At 37.5% G+C, this 23,822-nt stretch overlaps 1 protein-coding gene across 4 annotated transcripts in view; it reads right to left on the bottom strand.

Annotated features, from left to right (window-relative positions):
- PPP3CA (protein phosphatase 3 catalytic subunit alpha) overlaps positions 1–23,822 on the bottom strand; it is a 170,430-nt gene that overhangs the window by 35,689 nt on the left and 110,919 nt on the right. For all 4 annotated transcript variants that reach the window (XM_062493819.1, XM_062493817.1, XM_062493816.1 and 1 more), the window contains exons 3-6: positions 13,221–13,345; positions 4,558–4,669; positions 3,267–3,412; positions 1,154–1,293 (exon numbers count right to left, since the gene is read on the bottom strand). In XM_062493819.1, coding sequence (XP_062349803.1) covers positions 1,154–1,293; positions 3,267–3,412; positions 4,558–4,669; positions 13,221–13,345 — 523 coding nt within the window. The remainder of the gene's footprint in view (positions 1–1,153; positions 1,294–3,266; positions 3,413–4,557; positions 4,670–13,220; positions 13,346–23,822) is intronic.

Below are 23,822 nucleotides of genomic sequence, written 5' to 3'. Positions count from 1 at the left end.
CAGGGGCGAGTGCCAGCAGCCCAGGCTGCAGAGCAAACTGCTCTGCTCTTAGCTGGCCCCAGGCTGCAGCAACTACAGCTCCAAGAAGGGAGCAGGAAATCTCATTTCTGAGTATCAGACCATCTGCTACCTTCCTGACAACTCTACCAACAAGGAGGTTGATTCCAGCAGCTCTGTCACCTGGTTGCTGTTGGAAGCCATTGATTTACTTTTGGTATGTTACTAAACAGCTACAGTCAGTGCTCAAGGTGAGATTTTCTAAGGCAAGTGAAAGAAGTGGATTCCTCCCTTCTGCTGAGGTTGTTGAGAAAACTTAGATTTGTGTGTAACTAGCATGGGCTGAAGCAGAACTGCTTCACTTCAAGAAGTTCAACAAGCTCTTAACATTTCAATAACATTTTCACATTTCTCCTGAACAAAACCAGATTTTTTAATTGATATTTCCCTGAATGCATTGTTCATTTTGCCATTTAACCTCCTCCCCTGCTAGTTTTTGCTACTCTGGTGTCTTTGTATGTTGTTCATAACTACCATAAAAAAACCACCCCAAATTCCATAAAATCCCCACTTTGTCAGAGGAAGGTACATACATGTTTCTGCAAGAATGTTACAGGCACCTGTCTGCATTTCAGATATTACTAAGTCCCATTTAACAAATGCTCTTTAAATACCGATTTTTCTTAAGAATTATTGTCAAACGAACAAACAAAAAAAGTTTGATCAAACTGAAAGGAAAAAAAAAAGCACCTTTGTGGGGGACATCTCAATTTTTATTTACCCTGCAGAACAGTAGGTAATTAGTTTTCCATGACGGTATCTTTGATTGGAAACGAAGTTCAAATTTTCAAACTAGAAATGTAGTTATGTACCCCATGTTAAAAGTGACACATTCATTCTCTAACTTACAAGAACAGAAACAAGCAAAATACACAGGCTTCAATGAATAAAATTAAGTGATTTAGAGATTCTCCAACACGGCAGAACAGAAGAGATTCAAAAAAAGCAAGAATTGATTTTTTTCTGAGACCAAGGCCAGTCTGCAGAATAAAAGGCCTAATTACCTAAGCAGTGCCACAAAGTTCAAGCAAACAATTCTATAGCAAACCCAGAACCAGCTCACCAACAGAAATCTATTCAAAGTAGCAATAATCACCTGTAGAAATACGAGCACCCCCTGACTGTGTTGTGAGTAAAATGCTCCTGAGTCTTCTCATTTCCAAAGTCCTCCAATGGGTCTGACCACAGGATGTCACACATAGGTCCATATGCAGGTGGTTCCTTGAATCGATCTAACTAAGAAAAATAGGAGACAAAGAAATACTAACTTCTTTCAACTATGTATCACAGGAGACAAATAAATACTAACTTCTTTCAACTATGTATCAAAGAAACATTGAAGCAAAATTACTATTTTTCAATCCATGAACAGGTAAACAAGAGACTCATAGCAATCTGCTCTTCAGCATTAAATCAACGGAGCTGGAGTAACAGCAAAACAATCCTTGCAAACACTGACAGGGGATAGAAGGAACAGATATAACTGAAAATTAAGAGATACACTGGATTCCCATTCTACGTGAATTTTTGTTTGCTTCTTTTTTGCCTTTTCTACTGGTTTTTGCAAGCGTTCCAGTGGACAGCAGAGAATATAGTATTTCTGTATTTCATGATTTTTCAAACCACAGAGCATTCAATTTATGTAAGTGGGGCACCTCAAGAACATACAATAGTTATTTTAAAGCAAGTTCCCATTTAGATTTATGTATATTTTAACAAAAAATTGTATCCAAACATCAAGACAATATCTATGTATTACAACACCTTGGCATGACATTCCTGTTGTTCCCATAACCTGAACCCTAATCAAGAAGCTAAAAACTTCTCTTTCTAGTCTTACTATGGGTATTTAAAACTTCAAATTACACAGAATCATACCTCAAGTATGATGAAGTATAGCAAAATAATAAACTAATAAAAAACTACATTCTCCTGCAAGAACTCTTTTAATATAAAAACACCATGTGTTATCTCAAGAACTCTTTCATATAAGAACAGCCCTGTTACGATGGTGTAAGAATAAGTCTTGCAGTCTGAAATATTCTCCATTTTGACCAGAAAGATCAAGCAATGATTCAGCAGCTAGTAGATACTTTCTCCCCTCAAAAATTTCAAGAGAACAAATTGGTTTTGTAAGTTTTCAACACTCAGTTTCAATAAGAGACCTTTACAATTTTACCCTTGTGTTCACATCTTTACATATTCACAGCATATCTACACTTCTTATTTCAGCCTTCTCCAACTAATGCTTATGTAATTACAATTCATTTAAATTAAACAAAAATTCATAAATATTCAAGCCCAATTTCTGTTGATTGCTAAAGATAAATAAACCTGCTGGGTTGGGAAGGGAAGGCGTTAATGAACCTAATCTAGAATCTGAGAGCTAAGCAACCTTACTCTGCCATTATGCTGTTGCAGAACCAGCTGATTTTTATGCAGAGTATTTTTGTTTACTGTGATAGTGAACCTTTATCTCAAAAACAAAACTTTGCATTTCGTTAATTTTTTAAAGTGCAGTTAGGAGCTTAAGCTAATTGCTTTTAAACCGAAACATGTAATTACTGGCTCAACTTGTTTTTTTTTTTTTAAACTGTATTAATTTCTTAGTAGACTACCAATTAACCTCCGAATATAAATTATCATTTACTAACTTGAAAGCTCAGAAATATATATCCATGTTTGCAAGTCTCAAATAGCAAACAAGAACTTTTTTTGGGGAACACTAAGAATGAATTATTTAAATATCTTTTCTTAGAAATATCAACTGAGATCTCCTCTACAAAACATGTGAATGAAAAAAACTTAAATCCTTGATAACATGCAATAACACTGGATTATATGAAGAAGCTGTTTGACATTGTTCTTTGAACTTCCATGAGATTTCTGAGAAACTTCTCAGAACATAAAGAGCATGACAAGCATGAACTTATTAATCCTCAATTAGACAATCTGCTGGGCACTCAAAAGCAGAAGTATTAAAAATATGGCAGGACCTTACTGAGAATGAAGCAGTTGACTATTAAAAAAAATACCGACTATATTCATTGCAATCATATGAGACTTTTTTGTTATATCTTTGTAGATTGTGAGATTCTTCTAGAGCTCTTTTGTATCTTCTCCAAGAAAGCACAGAACATTTAACAAGGCACAAGGAGTCGTCAGATGGTGCTTACATTGTGCTAATAGGTAAAACTTTAAAGACTTACTTTTCTGATGTCATCTAAGGTGTTGATCTCTGGTGACAAGCCACCATGTACACACAGGAATTGTTGGTTCATCAGAGCAGCCAAGGGAAGGCAGTCGAAGGCATCCATGCAGGCATCATATACACGTTCTGAATATTTGATTTTACCTTAAAAAATTATGATGGTAACAGAAAGCACTGTCAATATTTAAGAGGAAAAAGGAATATGGTTCATATCTCAAACTTTTTCTTTCACTATTCTATCTGGTATTGAGGCCTGTAACCAAACTTTTGCTTCATACAAAAATATCTTCAGGAATCCACCACTGGAAAAATTCTTCCTGTTCTGAGGTGAAATTAATAAAATTTTCTCATATATTTTTCTAAAATACGGTAAAAAAACAACTGAATATACCATTACAGTCCACCATCTCTAATCTGTAGAACTGAAATACGAAATCTGTAGAGCAAGCCTTAAAACATCTGCTGAATGGTTATCATCATTATCACTCAATATACTCTCTATGAAAAAGTCAGAACTTTAGACCAGTCCCTCATAATTAATTATCTACAGAAATGCCATTACGAAATGAACGAGATGGTACAATGAAGCTGAAATGTTAATTTACCAATATGCATATTAAACTCAGTAAACCATGAAGCCTTTGAGCCAATTAACATTTCCTTTATCCCCAGTGCAAAAAGGAAACACAGACTTATAGCAATAGTTTCATCTTACAGTGTCACAAGGGAAAAAATACCCTCATTGTGCAGGTAAAGGTCTGCATCTAATGAGCTTTGATGTGTCACTGCATCCTCTCTTGCAACAGAGAAAGGAATTCATATCAAAAGAGCATATTGTAAAGTGTAAGCCTACACACAGGATAAATGTGAAAACGCTATACCTAATGGAAGAAGAAAAAACAAAATAAAAATTCCTTGGATTTTTCTCCTGCTCTATGAGATGAGGACATTCTTAACCAGCAGTCACAGGTGCCAGGGCTGGTGTGCCAGCAGGTTTTGCCTGCCAGACTGCTGCATGGGGCAGCAAACCCTCAGCTGCTGCAAAAAGTAGTACAGTACACATTTACCAAGAGCATCCAGGATCAGATGCACTCACAGAAGCTGCAGGATGCCCCCACACCACTGAGAGGCGACTGCCCTCTCAGGGAACAGGGATCACAATTTAAAATTAATGGCAGCTAGCATGAAAAGTACATTAAAATTTACTAACAGTGAACCAGCATCAAATATCTGCAAAATAACAAGTTACTGAAAAAGGAGTTAATAGAAGAAAAGTAAGATAGACTTACATTCTTGCTTAAATGTGAAATACTCTGTTAAATGTCTACATTCATGGTTCCCACGAAGTAAAAACAGTGTTTTGGGGTAAAGGATTTTCAAGGCCCACAAGTACAGCACACACTGTGAATCAGAACGAGAAAGAAAAATAGAATTCATAATAAATGACAGAACAATTTACATTCCCCTCCATCACAAAAAAACTAGCAGAAAAAGCAAAAATAATCAGTACAAAGCATTTATTTTCAACTGATTAACTTCATTCTTCATATGCTGCATTCAAACGCTTCCCTGCACCTCAGCCTGGACTGGCTGAAACTCGTGGGTATTATGAGTGGCACCTCCCTGGTCAGCTGCACACTGCCTCCAGCAGCCCCAACTCTCACACAGCAATTGCTGTGCATCTCTAGAATGAAGTGCACACTCACCAGCTGGAACGTTAGGCAGAAACCTTCTGTGGAAATAATTTCATCAGAAGACCTGCATTTCCGGGCTTAAGGAAAATTTGCCTCAGAACAATTTGAATCACACTTCAGGAAATACCTCAGCTTTCAGAATTACACCACTTTTACATGAAAGCTTGTTCATTTTTCACTTAACATTGTTCCCTACATATAACTGGGGCACAAAGATCCACAAAGCTCTTGCATTAAATGAAGTTACTACAAAACTTTTATAATGCCTATTCTCTTTCCTAAAGATTTCTATTTGAGATGACATTTCTTCTAGACATGTTTCTAAAGACAATAATAATAATTTAAAAAAGACCTGGAGAGGCTAAGCTTTGCTCAGACCTCTCTAAACCACCCAAATAAAAATATTTGTTTTGAAAACTAACTCACAGGTCAAAAAAAGTTAATGGAGTTAAGACCCACTCATCTCATTATATGAGCCCACTGCCTGCAAGGACATTGTACAGACCACAATGTCCTCTCAAAAACTAGAAAGCTAGAAAAACTGTCTGAATGGTTTTTCCTCCAACCTTTCCTTGCTTATATAACCATGAACTGTAGAAATGCTTCACATGAAACAAAAGGTTTCAAAAAACCACACTTTCATTTACAACTACTTCCTAACACTCCCTTTTGTTCCATTGGAAAAAAAAATATAATTTCATTTAACTTAATAACCAATAGATTGGAAATTCAGAAGGTACTCTGTGGTTTCAGATCAGCATTGCTGTAAATGTAATGCCTCTACATTATAGTGTGAATTCCCATCTACAATTCAGTGTCTTGAAAAACAGCCGAATAGTAACTTTAATCATCCCAACATGTAGATTTCAGCTCCCTTGTTTGTTACACAGTCAACTTACAAGAAAAAAAGGAAAAGAAGGGATTCAACATTTTAATGTTTGTGCTCACTCTATCCATAAATAATCACACAACAGGAATTTTTATACTACTACTCATCCCCTTGAATTTATTACATACAAACATCTGAATGCTCTGTCTGCTCTTTATCTATAATTTCTGTTCTTCTACTTAGAGGGTCTACAGACAGAGGAAAACAGCAAAAATACAGGCAGTATACTTGAGGAATTGTAAAACTAATTATCCCCCTTGGAAACAAAAGGAAGGCCTCCCAGCTCATGCCAATTCTTCTGCCTCCCTGGTGTTATTGCCACTACAGGAAGTGAGAAGTCAGAATGCCAGGGAAATCGTGTTAGTGTAATCCAGCATGGAATGATGGTGTTAAGTCACAGGAATCATCTGTTGTGGCCCAAACCAACCAGAAAGAGTGTGCCCGGAGAAAGTCTTCTGTCCCTATGTAAACTCCAGCAGACTCAGGTGTGAGGGTTTCACTCCAATGGGGCAAGAAATCTGAACTAGTCCACACCACCAGAGCAATTCTCTCTCTCTTTGATGATGACTTCTTCATTCCTGCAAGAATTTTCAGAACCTTCCACTTTAAACTGACTCATGAAAAAATTTGATGAAAAAGTTGTGGGACAAGAAGTTTAAAGTGACACCCCCATCCATACAAGAAAAGCTCCAGCTTTTGAAGTCATATGCAAGTTACCTTTCAGCTTCTACTCCTGCCAAAACACCTTTAGAAAAGCACAATTAGTGATTCGATGAAATGGCATATTAAAAAACCCAAAAAGGTGGTTTACATTGCCCTCATAACCAAGTTTTTCATTTTCCTAAAGCTCTGGCAAGATTAAAACAAGCACTCCATATTTAAAATATTGTCCAGATCTGGAAGGCAGGGAAAATAAGGCGAGATGGAACTTTTAACTTTTTGGCATTAGATACTTGTTTACAGGTTAATTGTTCTGTATTTCCTTATCACAGATTTATTTCTTCTTTTTTTTTCTATGCTTCCTTTGAAGTACTCATGAGAACAAGTCAGAAGATAACAGAAAATCAACACAGTCCAGAAAGTTCTATTTCTCTGCCATTATTCAAACAGTGTATAAGCCCAACATTCATATTTTGTGATGTTTTCAGCAGTACTATAGCAAAGGTTTATTTTGTTTAGATGATTCCTTTAATTTTCTCCCTTTTCAGTAGTTCAGTGAAGTAATGTTGTGATAGTAAATAAGAACTAATTAAAAGGTTGTTTTCCCCATGCAAACTAAAGAGCAAATATGAGGGCAATGATTTTCATGGCTTTTCAACTTAGACATTTACATACAAAAACCTTCTGTCCAAACAACAAATCATGAGCAGACATTGTAATTTTGATTTTTTCCTACCTGTACTTTGCATATAATTCTTACTGAAGTAAAATGATTTATGATAACTTGCCCTTGTTGAAAATCTGAGCTTCAAGTCTTCAAGTATTTCCTAATACTGATTCCCTGTTGTAAAATTTTAAAACACTTTTCTTCTTTCAACTTTCTCATTAAGAACATACTAAACACCAGGTCTGCTGTAACTGCAAAATGGACAGCAAGGACCTTGCTATCTAGACACTTTTAAGGCATTTTTGCCTGTTTCATTTCAACCTATTATATATAAAAGTAATTACAACTCTTAAATGAGGATCCTCAAACCCCTCTTACTTGTTTAGTGTGTTTCAGCTGTTGAAATAGCAGATGAGTTTGTAACAAAGAGGTAATCTGTCCACCTCCCAGCTCCCGTAGTCAAACTGTTTTCCTGCTCAGGTGATTGCAGCCTCAGTTTCAGGAAAGAAAAGGTCTGTGCAATTAAGCACTGTGTAAGCCAAAGGCCCACATTTTCAAAACAGACTTGGGATTTAATTCCACTGTTGCATGCTGAATTTGAGCACATGCACAATGCCATAGCTCAGCCTACCCTGGAAAGGAGAGCCAAAGGCCCCATAGCTCTTTTGTGCATTTCAAGTTATGTGATTAAAACAAGGAGCCTTGAAAAATCATCACCATGGTCACTTGAGTACAACCATGGCATCACAGTGGTCACTTCTGGGTGCTCCTGCACTGGTAGTGCCAGGAAGAGAGAGATGCAGCTCAATGCCAGCTGTGTGGCTTTGCAAGGGCCACAGAAGATGAACTCTCCCCTCCAAATGACTGTCAGCACTGGGCACTCATCCAGCAGATGGAATAAAGTGTGAATAAGTGTGTGTGAGGCAATTCATACGTGAAAGGATAATTTGCTAAGGTCTCTACTGATGCCCTGTGGAACTGGCATAGCTCCCACACTCTCTAACACACACCCCACCTAAACACAAAAATTGCATTAATTCAGGTGCACTGAAATAATGATACCATCACAATATCTAGTCCAGATACAGCTTCCTAAAATGGAGTAACTATCTCAATGGAAACCATGTACCTTTTTAAACACATAGCTGCATTCACACTACTGAGATGATTATTTATTATGGCATGATTTCAGAAACAAATAAAGATATATTGCAGCTGTGACCAGAACACTCACATGAGGATGCAACTTACTGGCACTTCTGAATTACAATCCCTCGAGCACAAAGAAAATTCTGAACACTATGGCAAATATAGAAAAATTGTCTTTACTACAACTAGGATTTCAGCAAAATTGCAATATACTGTTTGCTGTTGTTTAGACCACATTATTCCCATTTCAGCCTTTAAAAATATTATCTGAAAAGATAAAAAAAAAATCCAAAAAACTTTTTCAACCAAAAAGAGACTAGAAAATTCTTTTTTGCAGATGCTCCTCTAATTCTTATAGCTAGTACTTTCTAAACAGGTATTCAAGTGTTGGCTCCTAACTCTCCTTTTTGGGACCTTGAGTCTAGGCCACAGCTGTTCTCTGAGATGGGTCCCACAGAGAGATGGCATCAGTGCAGGAGAAATGGTGCTATCACATGTTCTCCCCCTGCAGCCAAAAGAGGTTCTTGGCATGCCTGGGACTCACACTGGGAACAGCTCACACAGGACCAGTCAAGCTGCAAGGACGACCCTGACACAAACAGATGTTCCAGTCTGGGAATCCAATATAGATATAAATAATCTGAATTTGCTAAGTTACTGAACATTCACAGCTCTGAGGAGCACTGCCATACAAAAATGAGATCTCACAAGACGCAAATTGTTGCTATGAAGGAACATATTTGCTACTGGTCTACAGAAGAAAAGGGCAAAGAAATTTAGGAAATTAAAGTCCTAGGATTTTCTTTGTTCTAAGAGAACTGAAAATACTATTGGCTTCACTGGTGAAGTGCTCCTGACCAGCCCAAATTATTTTAAATCAAGCTGTTTACTGGAAAACATTAACACACTACAGTAACAGAGGATGAAGTCCTCAAAAGTTCACAGAGACTTGAGAGATAATAAGCACACAACTTCACCAGCATTAACTTTGCCCACCATTTACTAACATAAATTTATTTATGTGCAATTCTTTCCTTGGGAGAGACCAGTTAATTTCAAACAGTTCACTGAGTTCACAACCATCCCAAGCGCCAGATGATTTTTTAAATTGGTGCAAGGTCCAGTGATCAAATTCCAGACTCACTCCAAACACCTTACTTTGTTCTTGCTGGAAGTACCACAAAACCAGTTTCATCTTCTGAAATTTCAGTCTGTGCATTCAGGAAGGGAAATGTATGCATGTTCTGAACCTTAAAACATAACTCCAGTTTTCTAAGTTTTGAACATTGGTTCAAGTCTCCATATTTAATTCTTTCCTCTAAAAGAATCTTTCCTCAAAAATGATCACTTTTTACCTTATGGTGCTCAAGTGACATGTAAGACAGTATGCTGTTATACGGAATTAAGCAAGAAAATAACTCCAAGAGTTGATTTAGATATTATTATTATTGCATTATAGTTGGTTTTTAATCTGTAATTTTCCTAAGACTGTGATGAAAAACAGTCTGCAGCATGTACAGTCCTCCCTACACTGCACAGCATCTGTCTGCTTTTCAACAAAGAGTTTTCCGACTCAGGTAGAGAGATTAGTCATTCTCCCTTACAACCTATTCCTGCAGAATCATTTAGGCTCTAACTATTCTTTAGATTTAAAAATAGCCATCTGTTTTGATCATTTGGGTTTCTACTCTCCATGACCATAAAACTTAATTGAAATTGAAAACCAAGGGGTTTCTTCCACTCTGGACTCAAACCCCTGGATCAGTGCACAAGCACCAGAGGGAAAGGTTATCAGTTACATACCCAAGGAAACAAATGCACTGTATTAAACTGCAGAAATTTGTTATTTTAAGTGAAGAAATGCCCAGGCTCTGCCAAAAGGTCAAATGGAAAAGGGAACACTGATATGGAATAAAGATTCTGTCTGTGCCAAGAAACCTTGTCTCATTCTACCTAAAACTTGAAATGTTTAAATTTTACCTGTTGTAACTTCTCTATCAGTATTTTATCCTTTAACTAGTTGCTTAGAACTAATATAAAAGATACAAAACAAGTACCCCCCCCTTCAAACAGTGAAGCTAACTCCAGTAAAAATGGAGCATGCACATGAAGAACTGAGCCCTTGGATCAAAAGCTCCATAGGGCAAGGACTGACATTTCTGCTGAGTGCCTTATACAAATACTTTTCTCTTTTTCTCACTGAATTATCAAATGCTTTCCACCTACCTTAGGCAATTTCTTTCTCTGTTCTTTAATGATAATAGCTTGCATTATGCAGTACTTTTCATCCAGAAGAATCCCAAATGCTTTGCAGCCCACAGAGAAGGATTATCTCGCCCACTATCAGAACTCAGCTCAGTCTAAGCTCAATGGTGTCACTTTTACACTAGAGATCACACAGCAATCAAGGGGAATTTTTTTTTAAAGCTTATATTACTCATGATTAGTACCTTGGACCAGCTACTTAATTCTTTTGGAAAGACCCCAGAACTGCAGTAGCCTCCTATCTCCATAGCAGAAATGGGTGCCAGCAGATGAATGGAAGAAAGATCAGTATGTGATTGGTGTGGTAGAAATATGAACTGAGGCTAGGACTGTTTACCACCATAACTTCCCCAGCACAAAGTACTGACAAAAGTTGGTGCATGATCTATGTACTTAGGTCCCCTTCTCCACCAGAAAACACCCCCCCTCTAAATGCCAAGTTGCATTCTTCACAATTTTCCTTTCCTTGTCACTACTTATTGTGCTCAGTTCATGCCTGAATGTACAGCTCTACATCCACTTATGAAACAGAAACTTGCCTTTCCTTTCGAAGACATTCTTTAATCAAGGTGACAGGTGGGGAAAATCAGACCAAAAAGAAAAAGAAGTAGTGATTTGAGAACCTAACATACAAAAGAAATAATATAAGTGTCAGCTGAGATATTTCCTTGGCACTGGCACAAGCCAATACTGCTTCCAGTGAAAATCCAATGCTCCTGAAAGGAAAAACTGAATTCAGAATACAGTTTGCTAAGAATGCATGCCCAGTTTACTAAATGAGAGATTTTAAGGGGATTATTGCCTATACATAGGCTGTTTTCTTTGCTTTATATGGCTTGCTATTTCTTTAATTGGTAATAGCCCTGGAACGGATTTTGGTAAACTGTCAGAGAAGCACTTGAAAGCTGTAGCAAATCCACTTTTTCTATTTCTTTTATTCAAAGCCTATGTATATAGAAGTGAAGACAAAATTTTCCTCTTCCAGATACATCTTGTCTCAATCAAAGACTACAGGAGATATGAATGAGGTTATCACAACTCAAAAATGGTAGTTCAAGACAGAGCAGCACAATGGTTTAAAGTCTGTGAAGCTCTTTGTGCTCCTCATTCCCAATCTTCCCCAAGCAATCCAGCATGGTAATCCACAGCAGTGATTTAGCTCACAGCTCACTGTGGATCAGTTCTGAAGAAAATCATGAACTCAAGCTCAAGACAATCATGATCACAATGCTGACTTCAGTATAAGACTAAATCCTGACTATATTGAATTTTAGCATGTGTGTTAAAGAACCTTGCAATTTTTAAGTTTTTAGAGCATTGCTACTTGGAATAGCATATTTCTATTTGTAAAATGTGCCAAAAGATTCTGTTAACACTTGAAATTAAGTTTTAAAATGAACTAATAAAGCAAGAGTAGTTTTATTTAATCTCATTTTTCAGGAACTTCTTACTTTAAATGTAACACTGGCAAGATAAACTGATCTGTATTCCAAACACATAAACAACTGAGCTGTTCGGCCTTTTATACTTGTATACCAATATGGCAACAGTATACTTCAATGTGGGATGTAGAATGAAACAGCAGTGGATGTGTTCTCACATGATGCCATTTAATCTGGTCACAGACACACAGAAAAGTATCATAGGATCTATATTCCTTCCAACAGGTAATGGGCACTCTGCTCTGACTCAGAGGCAGTTCAAGACTGAACTTTTCCTAGAAACAGTCAAGCTGTAGATCAAGAGTTCAGCAAGGGTTTCTGATTGACTGTTCAGTGACTAAATCAGCTATAACCTAGACAAACAAATCCTCATCAGATTTTATTCAATAGTTGTGCACTTCATCTTGTCAGTTTGTAAAATCAAGCAATAACACAGGATAGAAGAAAAGATCTTGCTTGCTTTACGAGCACTGAAACAGATGATTTAGACTTGGTATTTGACTCACTTCTAGTCAAAGCTGGCAGGTTGGATAGGATGATGTTCCTTTCACAAGCCAGCTAAAGATGTCATTTGACCTCCACATTCTATGGCCTGACCTGGAGACTACACCAGGTCTTAGCACTACCAACAGCACAGTTGTGCATCACTTCTCTGTGGATTCAAGTGCTGCATCAAAAGCCAGAGAACATGCACTCCTGCATGCCATATCTAAGCAGAACTTACTCATTCTCTCCAGCACAGCATGCTGTGTTCTGGCTTTTTGTCCTATTTACCTCTTATCTAATCCTTCCATTCTCCTAAAATTTCACATCTGGGAAACTCAGATCAAATAAACCAAAAAGTCAAACTAAACTTTGGGCTGAGGGTTAAATTTTTCTGTTATGTCTCTTTTCTAATAGCTCATGTCTACTCAGGCTATTTAGCTTTTGCAAGCTACAGAGCACGCTGCCTTCTGTGCAATATTTAGATGGCCACTAGTTAGCACCATTCTGTGTCAGCTTTCCAGCACAGATATAGTGGGTTTTGGCTGGATTCCAAGCATTCTTTATAAGAACACCACCAGCAACATTAACATGGTTATTTGTGAAGAGCCTCAGTATTCCTGAACTAGTTAAGATATGACAGTAAATACAGAAAATATGCTGCAAGCGGTTTTGTACCCAAACCCAGAAATTAGAAACTTACTTCAATGCTGAAGTACCCTCTGTCCACGTAGTCCCCCAGGAAGAGGTACCTTGTGTTGGCAGGAGAACCTCCCACTTCAAACAGTTTCATCAAGTCAAAGAACTGACCATGGATGTCTCCACAAACTAGAACAGAAGAGAAGCACTATTTAGATCCACCATGCAAAAATCATCTTAGGTATACACAATTCAAAGTCACTGTGTTGTAAGACGTGTTAGGACAATTTTGTGCATCATTCAATGGTTAAACAGCAGCTGAACACTGGCAGCTGCTCAGCAGAAGCTGTTTTCTATCATGTACATCCATATATATGTGTGTGCAAAAGCCTACCAAGTACCTAAAGGAGACCCATCAGGTAAATCTGGTCTATAATTATATTTACAGGTATCTGTCTATTGCTGGTACTACCACCAGAGCACACAATACTGGCAACAGCAGTAAGGCAAACCAAAGCAGCCCTGAAAAAAAGAACAAGTTCAAGAAAGGTTACTTTTTCTTTTAAAACTACTCCTCAATTCTTCCTAGACATAAACCCAGAGGAACAGAATTAGGCTTTCCATAAAATGCAAAGCACACCTGTCGTGTGTATGCCTGGTTAGACTGACACATTTCTGACTTCTGCTTTCAGAACAGGAAAACATCCTGCTTGCTTTCCCAAACCATGCCTTACACAAAGGGACACTGCTTTACACTTTAACCTCTACCCCTTTATTTAACCTCCTGTAATTATGATTTGTTCACCTTCATGGCAATGAAGTCAATCTAAGAGGCTGTTTCTCCTGAAAGAGCAGCCCAAATGAACAAGACAGACCAAGTACAAGTGACATGCAGCCAGGGCTAGGCTGGGATGCCTCTGTCTGTACCTTGGGGGCAAGAGTTTGGCTCTACTCTCTTGTGAAACTGCAAACTCCCTGGATGGGTGATTTCAAGCATCTGCAGGAAGGCAGGTAATGCTTTTGGATAACCCCATGGATGCCTAAAAGTGCAGTGTCAAAACCTGCTTTATTTCTTCTACCTAAAAGACAAATTCCCCCCCACACATCCCATTCAGGGTCAAACCTGGAGCTTTTATGGCAATGATCCTTAACCAAGGTGATGTCAAAAGCTCTGACTGATACTGAGGTCACTTTAAACCCGCCCTTCAGTGACCCAAAAACAAACAAATATACAAACAAATCTGATTTTCAGTCTCTGTGGGTGATTTTGAAGCAACTGAATAAAACCAAGGGTCCAAGAAAGGCCTTGTTGTGTGGCAGCAGGCCACCTTTGGTAGAATTCAGAGGCTCTTGTTCAGGTAATGGCCTTGTTCCACTACAGATAAGTAAACCTCACATTTGTAAATATGCCATGGAGAAGCCGAAGTCCCAACTCTATATAGATACAAAAGGACTATAACGGACAACAGCTGCAACATCAAATCCTACACACTCACAGTGCAGTGTTCATATGCTATTGTCTTTCATCTCAGTCCAGTTCACTTTACAGTTTTATGTTTGTATCACTTTTTCCTGAATGGACACACTAACAATAAGATCCATATAGTGTTATTCCATCAAAAAAACTAAATACAAAAGCCAGAAAGCACCTCCATCCAAACCCACCCAACCATCCACCCCCGGGTACAGAAAAAACTCACTGATATCTCAGTCACTGCTTTCATGAATATTTATGTGAAATTGGTGATACAATTCATGATTCCTGGCTAGCTGACCATTCTTTTGTGATAGCAACATGATATTTCCCCATAAAATAGCATATTTTATCTTATCACTACTCTGATAATACTGTATAATTTTTTTACTAGTCAATTCCCCACTGGGAGTTTTATATGACAACTTTCATGCTCAAAGACATCAACAGTTACAATCTCAACCTAAGAATAATGTCTGCCATTAATTATGCAAAATAAATATTATTTAAGTCCCCGAGTGGTATAACACCACCACTGTTTCTCTAAAGAAAAGTTTGTACCCCAAAGGAAATTTTTTGTAACATCTTTATTTGAACACATTAATCTACCAAATCAATATACACTTATTGACTGTACTCCCCTGCATGGACACTGTGGGAAGATTAGAAACACGTGTCACAATTTGATGGCCAGGCAATCTGCTCTCCTAACTTGCAGCAGAAAAGCTTTTAGTTACATAACCATACAGTTCTACCAATTATCGCCCACCCCCATTTGCTCCAACTGCAAAAATCTGAAGTTGAACAAGACTGAGATTTTAAAATGGATTTAACTTTTTTTGTTTTCACTTAAAGCACAAAGAAACTAGCCTTTTTTTTTTCTTTTGGTATGCAGACATGTGTGAACAGGTAAATACACTGGGCCCATTACAGAAAGGTTAGAAAGCTTTCTGCAAGGAGCTTGCATGCCCCTGAATTTGTCACAAGTCAGAAAAGAAGAGCGCAAATCAGTGAATAGGACAGGGAAAAAAAGTGCAAAGCTCTGCAATCTCACAAGTTGCAAAAGTCTGAATTGGTCATGAAAATGGGTTCTTGATGGATATTCTAGGTACTTTGCACAAAGCAGGCTACTTCTTTTATACTCAGCAACAGATGCCGAAATGTATCCAGGAAAAAAAACCAAAACAATCCCCAAAGATGGAAAGCTGAAAAGTTCAGCTTTCAAAACTAACCTTGTCAATTAAAGTAGTTCCAAAAGAGAAGCTTAAAATCAGCAGGTAAAAGCAGAGGGAGGAAACTGCTCAAAATAAAGAGTTAGCATTGAGGTTTAATTTATTATGGTCAAATTCCAGAGTTCCTGGAAAACTACTATGGTCAAATCCCAGAGTACTGGAAAACTACAATGTTATATACAGTTAATCCAATTAGTATTTTGCCTGGAATAGGATGGAAGAGTTTACAGACTTTACACTTTCCAAGTCTGCATGTATAGGTTTTAAATGTCCCTGCAGTGTAAAACCCATATACTCATATTCTGATCAACAGCCTGATTTACAAATGAATTAAAGGGGCAATTTTGCATACATACAGTACTATGCTCCATCTATCATTTGAAAAGAACTGCAACTGCTTCTAAAGCTATAGTTCTGCCAACCTGCTTTTCCAACTCTAAATTCCTATGAATCTCAGATCTGGAAGATCTCCCAGGCAACTGAATCAATGCTTCATCTTTCGTTAGGTGAGGGCAAAAGAGATCCAGAATTATATTTCCATTCATAAAGGGAGAAATAGCCACCAGCCAACAACTCTGCCACAGTTTTCATGTCATGTTGCAGCTTCACATCACTGAGAAAGAACTTGTAGCAGTGTCCCACCAATAGCCCACAGGAGAGGTTCTATATCCACTCCACACTCCTAAGTCCACTACTTTGTCCTTCTTGTTACAGGAAAAAATATAATTAAAAGCACATTAGCTATTATATAGTCAGGTTTACTCTCTTACAAGCATTAGCATTCAATCTGTTGCTCCTGTTAATTTTGCCAGACACAGCCTGTTTTGTTACACCTGTACAGGTACTCGTTTGGTACTGGAGCTCTTACTGTTAAACAACACATTTAAAGAGCTATGAACATTTTTTCATCAAATAATAACAAAAAAATCCCCAGCACAGTAAAGCAGGAAATTAAATTTCTGATGAAGATCTCCAGGATATATGCACTTACAGACTTAAACTATGAACACGGGGAATGTAAAGCATGTTTTCTATGTGTGCAGGATTAACATTAAAAGCAGTTGTGTTCATATTAAAAAAAAAAAAAAAAAGAAAAAAGAAGAAAAATCCAGAGGAGGAATTCCACATACTTTCAATTATCACTGATTTCCTGAAAGTGCTGTCAAGTCATGGCATTTGTACACTCATACAAAGTAATCCGTAAAAAGCAAATTTTTCTCCCCTAAGAAGACAGAACTGCTTAATTTACCCAGTGCCTTTCAACCTCCTTTGTATTCTAAAATTGCCAGCTGGACAACAACAAGACTTCTTCTATTCACTTACTATTTCCAGGGATCAGTTCAGGCATCAAATTTGTTGCTTAAGAATTGTCTATCAGAGCCTGTCAACATCTTACCTAAACTCTCAGGGCAGAAAGGTCCAGAACTGCACAACACACTAGAAATGTTTCAAATGTAAAGAAAATTTTAAGTTATTTGAAACTAATGTCCTGACCTCCAACAAATTAATTGTTGATACAATCAGAAAGTTTGAGAAACACTAGTTGTTTGTGGACTCTTTAGAAATTTATCTCTGCTGAGAAAAGTCTTCAAGGAAGGCACGGGCCTCTTCACAAGCTTCAAGTTCACAGGACTGCCCCTGCAGCTCCTAAGAAATTATGTTTCTGAGCAGCTTTTTACATTTGTTATGATGGATACTTTGATCCACTACAAAACCTTAAACTATAGCAGCAGATTTTTTCCAATTTAACTGTCCATAAAATACCATTTTATTATAGAAATAGGAATTGGACATTGGGAGACACAGGAGAAATGTTTTTGTCATCCTAATACAAATTAAATTATCTTTCTGATGGCTTCACAGTGAGGATTTTTCTTTATGTCCAAGGAAAAAGCAATACTGAAACAGGAACCACTGATTTCAAATTCTACTAGCAATGAAGGAAATTCAAAGCTGAGCAGTGTGCTTGCCAGTTTATTTATAGATGACAAAGTGGTATAACAGTGATTTAGAGTGCAATGGCTATTGGCACAAATAAGTCTGTGAATGCTCTTCACATACCTTCCTTCAGAAAACTAAATGCTCTTCACTGTGTAGAAACTCAGTCCAAAGATCATTCTGTATGGTTTCCCACTCCAAATGGCCATTAAGAAAAAAATTTATATTCACATTGCATTAAACACTGCCAATTCAAAAATTTTCTATCTGCAACAGTTTGGATATGCTGCACTTATTTTCTCATTTATCAGGTACATACTTAATTGGTGTAACACTATAGGCTGACAGAAAAATACAGTTACTGTTTCAAGTGAATTTTCATTCCATGTATGGTAAGATTATATTCCCATCTTCAAATGCCATTAGGTATTAAGAGCAGATATGTAACACTATCACCAGCTCCAAACTTAAACATGTAAGACAATTAACAACAATCAAGCAAAGATATCTTTTAAACCACTATGTAGGGAATAATATCCACCACCTGACAACATGTTCTTCACATTCACTGAGCCGGGGATGTTTTTGCACTGAGTTCCAAGAGACTGTGCTTGAGCAAAGCAGCACACAATACTAAAAACCTAAGGGAGGAAAACACCCTATTGAGTTACACTGCAGAATGCAGACTGCAAATCCCAGAGGAGGTTGCTTTGTACAATGTTTTGGAAGCATTTAGCTGCTTACCATTCCATTAGTGAGCACATGCTTCCAGGAGCTTACTGGTTTTCAAAGACACCTGGTACTTACAAAGCCTTACTGACAAAGAAACGACTGCACCATGTAAACCTGTGCGTGTCTGAGCAGACTTGTGGTTGGTCATTTGTACAGATCTACAAAATAAGATGGTAAAGCGGCTGCATGTCCAATGAGAAGTATGTCCTAAAAACTTCTCCGGGCAAACAGTTTGAAGGAATGAAAAGTTATGAAAGGCTAAGTGAAGAAGCCAAGTGGGAAGGAATACTTACAGTGGACACACAAAAAAAGCAAAATCAACTAGACCAACTTCTGTAGCTGAGTCATCAAAGACTGGACTTCCCCAGAAACCTCATGAATATGAGGGAAAACAACTACAAGAACATGAAAATTCATATGCATTATATTCTCACATGCTTCGAGAACTACTGCATTGTTTTTGAAGGGTTTAACTATTAACCAGTAGGCTCTGATTTTCCTCAAAATTTAATAACAAAGTCACATATAAGGGTCATATGTCTTTGATTACACAATCTTACAGCTTGAACGAGGTTTGTGTGCAAGTGTGTATCTGAGGAATACTATATATTACCATAGCAATAGATGTTCAGAATGCCATGGTTTTATTCCATATATATATATATATATTTTTTTTTTTTTAATCACTAAAGAGCAATTTTCTTCCTAATTTTCTGGAGCAGAACAAGAAAACTGCAAAACAAAAGAAAAAACTCCATAATTTTTTATTTGTATCTGCTCACTAAAGGGCAGCTCAAGACACAGTTTGTGGTTAAATTACATACAATGTTCCATTGCCATGCAGTTCTGTTCCTGTTTGTGAGCTGTTTGAAGAACCTGCAGACTTCATTACTTACTGAAATTAAGGTCAGAATCATGTAGACAGTTCACTAAGTAACTTCTCCTAAGAAAACAACTATGAGACTCAATATTAATGGGCTTTAATATAAATGTTTTTTATACTAAGTCTATTGAATAACACAGCTCTATTTCCAAAAGAAGCATGATCTCATTCATATTCATATCTGGTTATCTAACGTGATTATAATAGGCTCTCATCTATCTTTTTCCTTCAATCACTGCATGCAAATTGATGAGTTTATACTACCAGAGTGAACTGGCATTAACAAAAAACTGCAATTACATATTTTCATGAAGAGGCCTGGTTAACCAAAGATAAATCCAGAAACCATTGATCATATAGGTACAGCAAAGGAAATCACAAATGAAGTATCAAGGCCACCTTTGCCAATGTTATTTGACTGACAACTTTCCTCCTTTGCATAGAGGAAAAAAAGGCAAAGAGCATCTTGGGAAAAATCTGTTTTCTGTGCAACACATGAGGACACTACATTCTGTTCTGCTCTGCCAACATTTGCAACTCTAGTGTCTGTAAAGATCACCCACGCTCACTCTTTCTAATAGGAGTTAGTTTTCTCCCACCATCCCCTGAAGGCTAGAACAAATTAATGAGACTTGATTTGAAGAGGCAGAGTGATAAAGAGTAGAGAAGGGAAAACATCACATCAGAAAAGACCTTCAGGACAACAGTCATTAATATTCTCTGGTGAAGAAGCAAGCAAAAAAATCCCCCAAACCCTAACCCATGTGGCAGAAGCCCTTCAAAATGTTAAGCCTAGAAAAATATTTTCAGCATGAAGATTTTAAAAATAGCTCTACAGTATTACTTTTCATGTCACAGTATTATTTGTGGTGTCTCAAAACAAACTAAGAACCAGGTACATAAGCTTAGCCATCAGAGCAGTGCCTTTGTGTACACAGGAAATACCAGAAACAAGTCTCAGGAAACAGGCTCTACCAAGTGCTGTAAATCCTACACTGGCAGAGAACAATTCCTTCTCCCCATGCCCCTACCCCAGCTGAATTTTTCAGAAGAGTAAGCTGGTATTACAGCAGTGAGGTGACAAATGAAAATTTTCAATTTCAGATCAAACCCACATAATGGAATGGTAGTAGAAAGGGAATGGTGATCTAGTGAATATTTGACAGAACTTTTTTTCCAAGATAACAGAGGTAGGTGCTTTCATCATATATACCAGAAGGTGCTGAATTAGGTCACAGAGGGAGAAACAAAATGTGGCAGGACTAAATCAGCATTCATTCCCAGATCCATGAAAGAAACAATCAGCTCTTCCCCTGCCAACCTCCCACGGTTAACACTGCCCCTGAGCATTGTCCTTAGCAAATGTAAAAGTAAGTATACTGTCATCATCTCCTGTTAATGCACCTTTAGCATCAGGGAGTAATGCATATTCCACAAATAACCCCATCAGAAGGAGTACCTGTGAGGAAAGTACTTCATTGGTGTTTGGGTCAGGATTTCCAGCTCATTTCCTGAGATCAAGGTTATTTATAGCAATAGGAAAGTTCTCTTGCCCTCAGTTTTACAGATGTGAAAAACAAAGGCCCAAGGAATTTTAACATTTTATAAGGTCACAGATTCAGTCAGCAAGAAGTCAGGGACAGCCCGAGAGGGAGCAATGCATCCTTGTAGTGCTACATCCAATTCAATACACCAGAAGCAGACAGACCTTTCAAGGAAGAAGGAAGATCATGCAGAAGAAGCAGGCACAGCTTGGCTATAAACACAGTGCTCCAAAAGAAATTTAGGAAGGTGAAACAAGGCAAAATGAGAAAAGGACTTTTGAAGAGAAGAAGCTAAAATAAAAGGATAATTTTTTTTGCTGATGATTTAATTCAACTCTTAGGAACAGGCTTCTCTACAATCAGTATTTCTCTCAGCAGCATTAATCCCAACCCCAGTGAAGTTAAAACACAGGCACTAGTATTACATGGATACAGTGATAGGTATATAAAATCCAAATAAAGACTCAGTTTAATTTACAGGAGCTTGATGGATAGTATTTGTGATGAATAGTATAGTTTGAGCAGTGTTACCTTAGAGCAGTGTTACCATCACAGACTGCAATCCAACCACCTTCCAAGCACCCAACAACGTACAAGATTTTACAGGTAGCAGTATTAGCACATCAAGCCTCAGTATATGAATGTCTAGTATCTAAGAACCCAATTACAGTAACTTCATGTTGGCTTGTAATACATTTTAACCTGGTGATAACATTTCCTCTCATAATTTACTCATTCTGTGCCATCACAGCCCTACTTTATGTTTCATCCTACACCCACTAAGTGTTTTATTAAGAATAAGAAGCAACACTATTACAAAGAGCATACACTATTCCTTCAGTGTAACGATTTGTCTTATCAGTGAAAAACAAACATTTGCTCACCACAAAAAACTGCATTTGTTACCTTTGTATCTGGAGCACTCTGTACTTCCCAGAAACAGAAGGAAAATTAAAATATTTCTCAAATTCCTGTGCTCTTAATTAGCAACCATTAGTATCAAGTATGGATACTTGTATGCATCCTGAGTAGGAAGAGACAGCACTACTAGCTTAAAGAAATTCAGTGAAGTGCAGCATTTGGGCTATATTCAGAGCCATGAATGCAAAGAACCAGCAGCAAAGACCTACTGAGCTTTTAATCTCAGTTTTTGCACCCATTTTCGTGGCTTGAGACACTACTGTAATCCAGCCTTTCTGTACTATGAGTGCTCATGTGTTAGTATATGGGTATAACAAAGGAAAGCAAGCAATGAGCAAGTTTCCCCAATTCTAGTTTAAGACACAGAAAATAACTTTTTGAAATTAGAGAATCTAAATTACATAACCAAAGTCTTCTGCCAAATCTCATTCTGGTGAAAAATGCTTAACCTCTGAGAAGACTGCTTTCAAGAGAAAGCTCTCCAAAGTTTTTTGTCTTGGTAAATGCTCACAGGATAATTAGTTAGAAGAGCCAGCGCAAGGTGGAGGTGACCACACTGATTCTCCCCCTTGATGAAAACATAAACCTAAACATGATCTTGAGTAGATGGTTAAATCCATATGCTGAACCTAAATCAATCTGAATCATGGAATGGTTGGGGTTAAAAGGCACCTTTAAGAATACCTAGTTCTAGAAACAAACTGCTATCACTTAATGATGATTATGAAAACAAACACGAGGAAGTAATGTTGATGAACTGAATAGCCTTAATTATGTTTCTTTGTATAACCTTGCTATTAAACACATAATGACTGCAAGAAAGTTAGAAAGGACTTGGGGCAGCATTTGGGGTGGCAGCCAGGCAGATTTGGGCTAGCTCTTGGTCTTTGCTCCTCAAGCAAGCTAACCAGTCCCTGACACTACATCAAGAATTGTTTTTCTGAAGTCTGGCTAAATAGGGAAAAACCTCCAAAAAGTCAAAGAGGGGAGTGACAGGAAAGAAGTATTATTTTAGCAGACAGCCACCAACCACATCACATGCAGTAAGTTGTTCTGGGAGGTAAGAGAGTACTGCTATTCAGAAACAGGGGTAAGAAGACCACCAGCTTGCAAAGAGAGTATAAGGTGAAAAAAACTTAAGAAAAATTCTGTTACACTGAGTTGGCATTTATGGCACTCTTCTGGTCTGTAGTCTACCAGTAAACTCAAATATGACATTGTTTCAGGTTTCTAATGTAGAGTTAACAAATACATTTTTAATGATTATAGACCAGACATTCCAAGGGGAGGTAAGTAAATGCTTAATATGCTGCCTGTCAGTCAAACAAGATTTCATTGGCATTTGATAAGTGAATTAAGTGTATACAAATCCAGTATCTCCAAACAGGGGTCTCCACATCCTGCACTTTGCACTTGCAGGATAAAAGAGACTCTGCTGCTTGAATCAACCCCAGTCAAAGAGATAATACAATTACATGTAACACAATCCCATCAGAGCACAGCAAAATAATGCTTGAATGGGGCAGTAAGAGATGAGCATCTCCCTGTTCCCATTCCATGCAAATTAGGTATTGGTGATTTATTTTTTTTTAACACAACACTATGCTCATGCAGAGATTGATGTTTTAGAAGAACATTCCTCTTTAACTCTCTTGCTCCCTAGAATGACTCTTCAGAAAGAACACTGTCTGCTTTTGGATAAGATCCAATACATTATCAGTTTAAATCATTACAGAAACTGTTCTTTCCAACTATAATATACTACAATACTAACTCCCAAACCAGCCATAGATAAGCTTACTCTCATCCTGAAAAAGAAAAAAAAAAAATCCTTTCCATGATATCAAAAAAAACCATTGCCTTTATCTTCTTCATCTCTCTTTAACATGCAGTTCCCACAGCTTTAAATTCAGCTCACAACTGTAAGATACAAGGACTGTGA

Source organism: Cinclus cinclus, chromosome 5 (assembly GCF_963662255.1).
Source record: "Cinclus cinclus chromosome 5, bCinCin1.1, whole genome shotgun sequence".
NCBI classification, from domain to species: Eukaryota; Metazoa; Chordata; class Aves; order Passeriformes; family Cinclidae; genus Cinclus; species Cinclus cinclus.
This window is presented reverse-complemented; position numbering and strand designations above follow the sequence as displayed.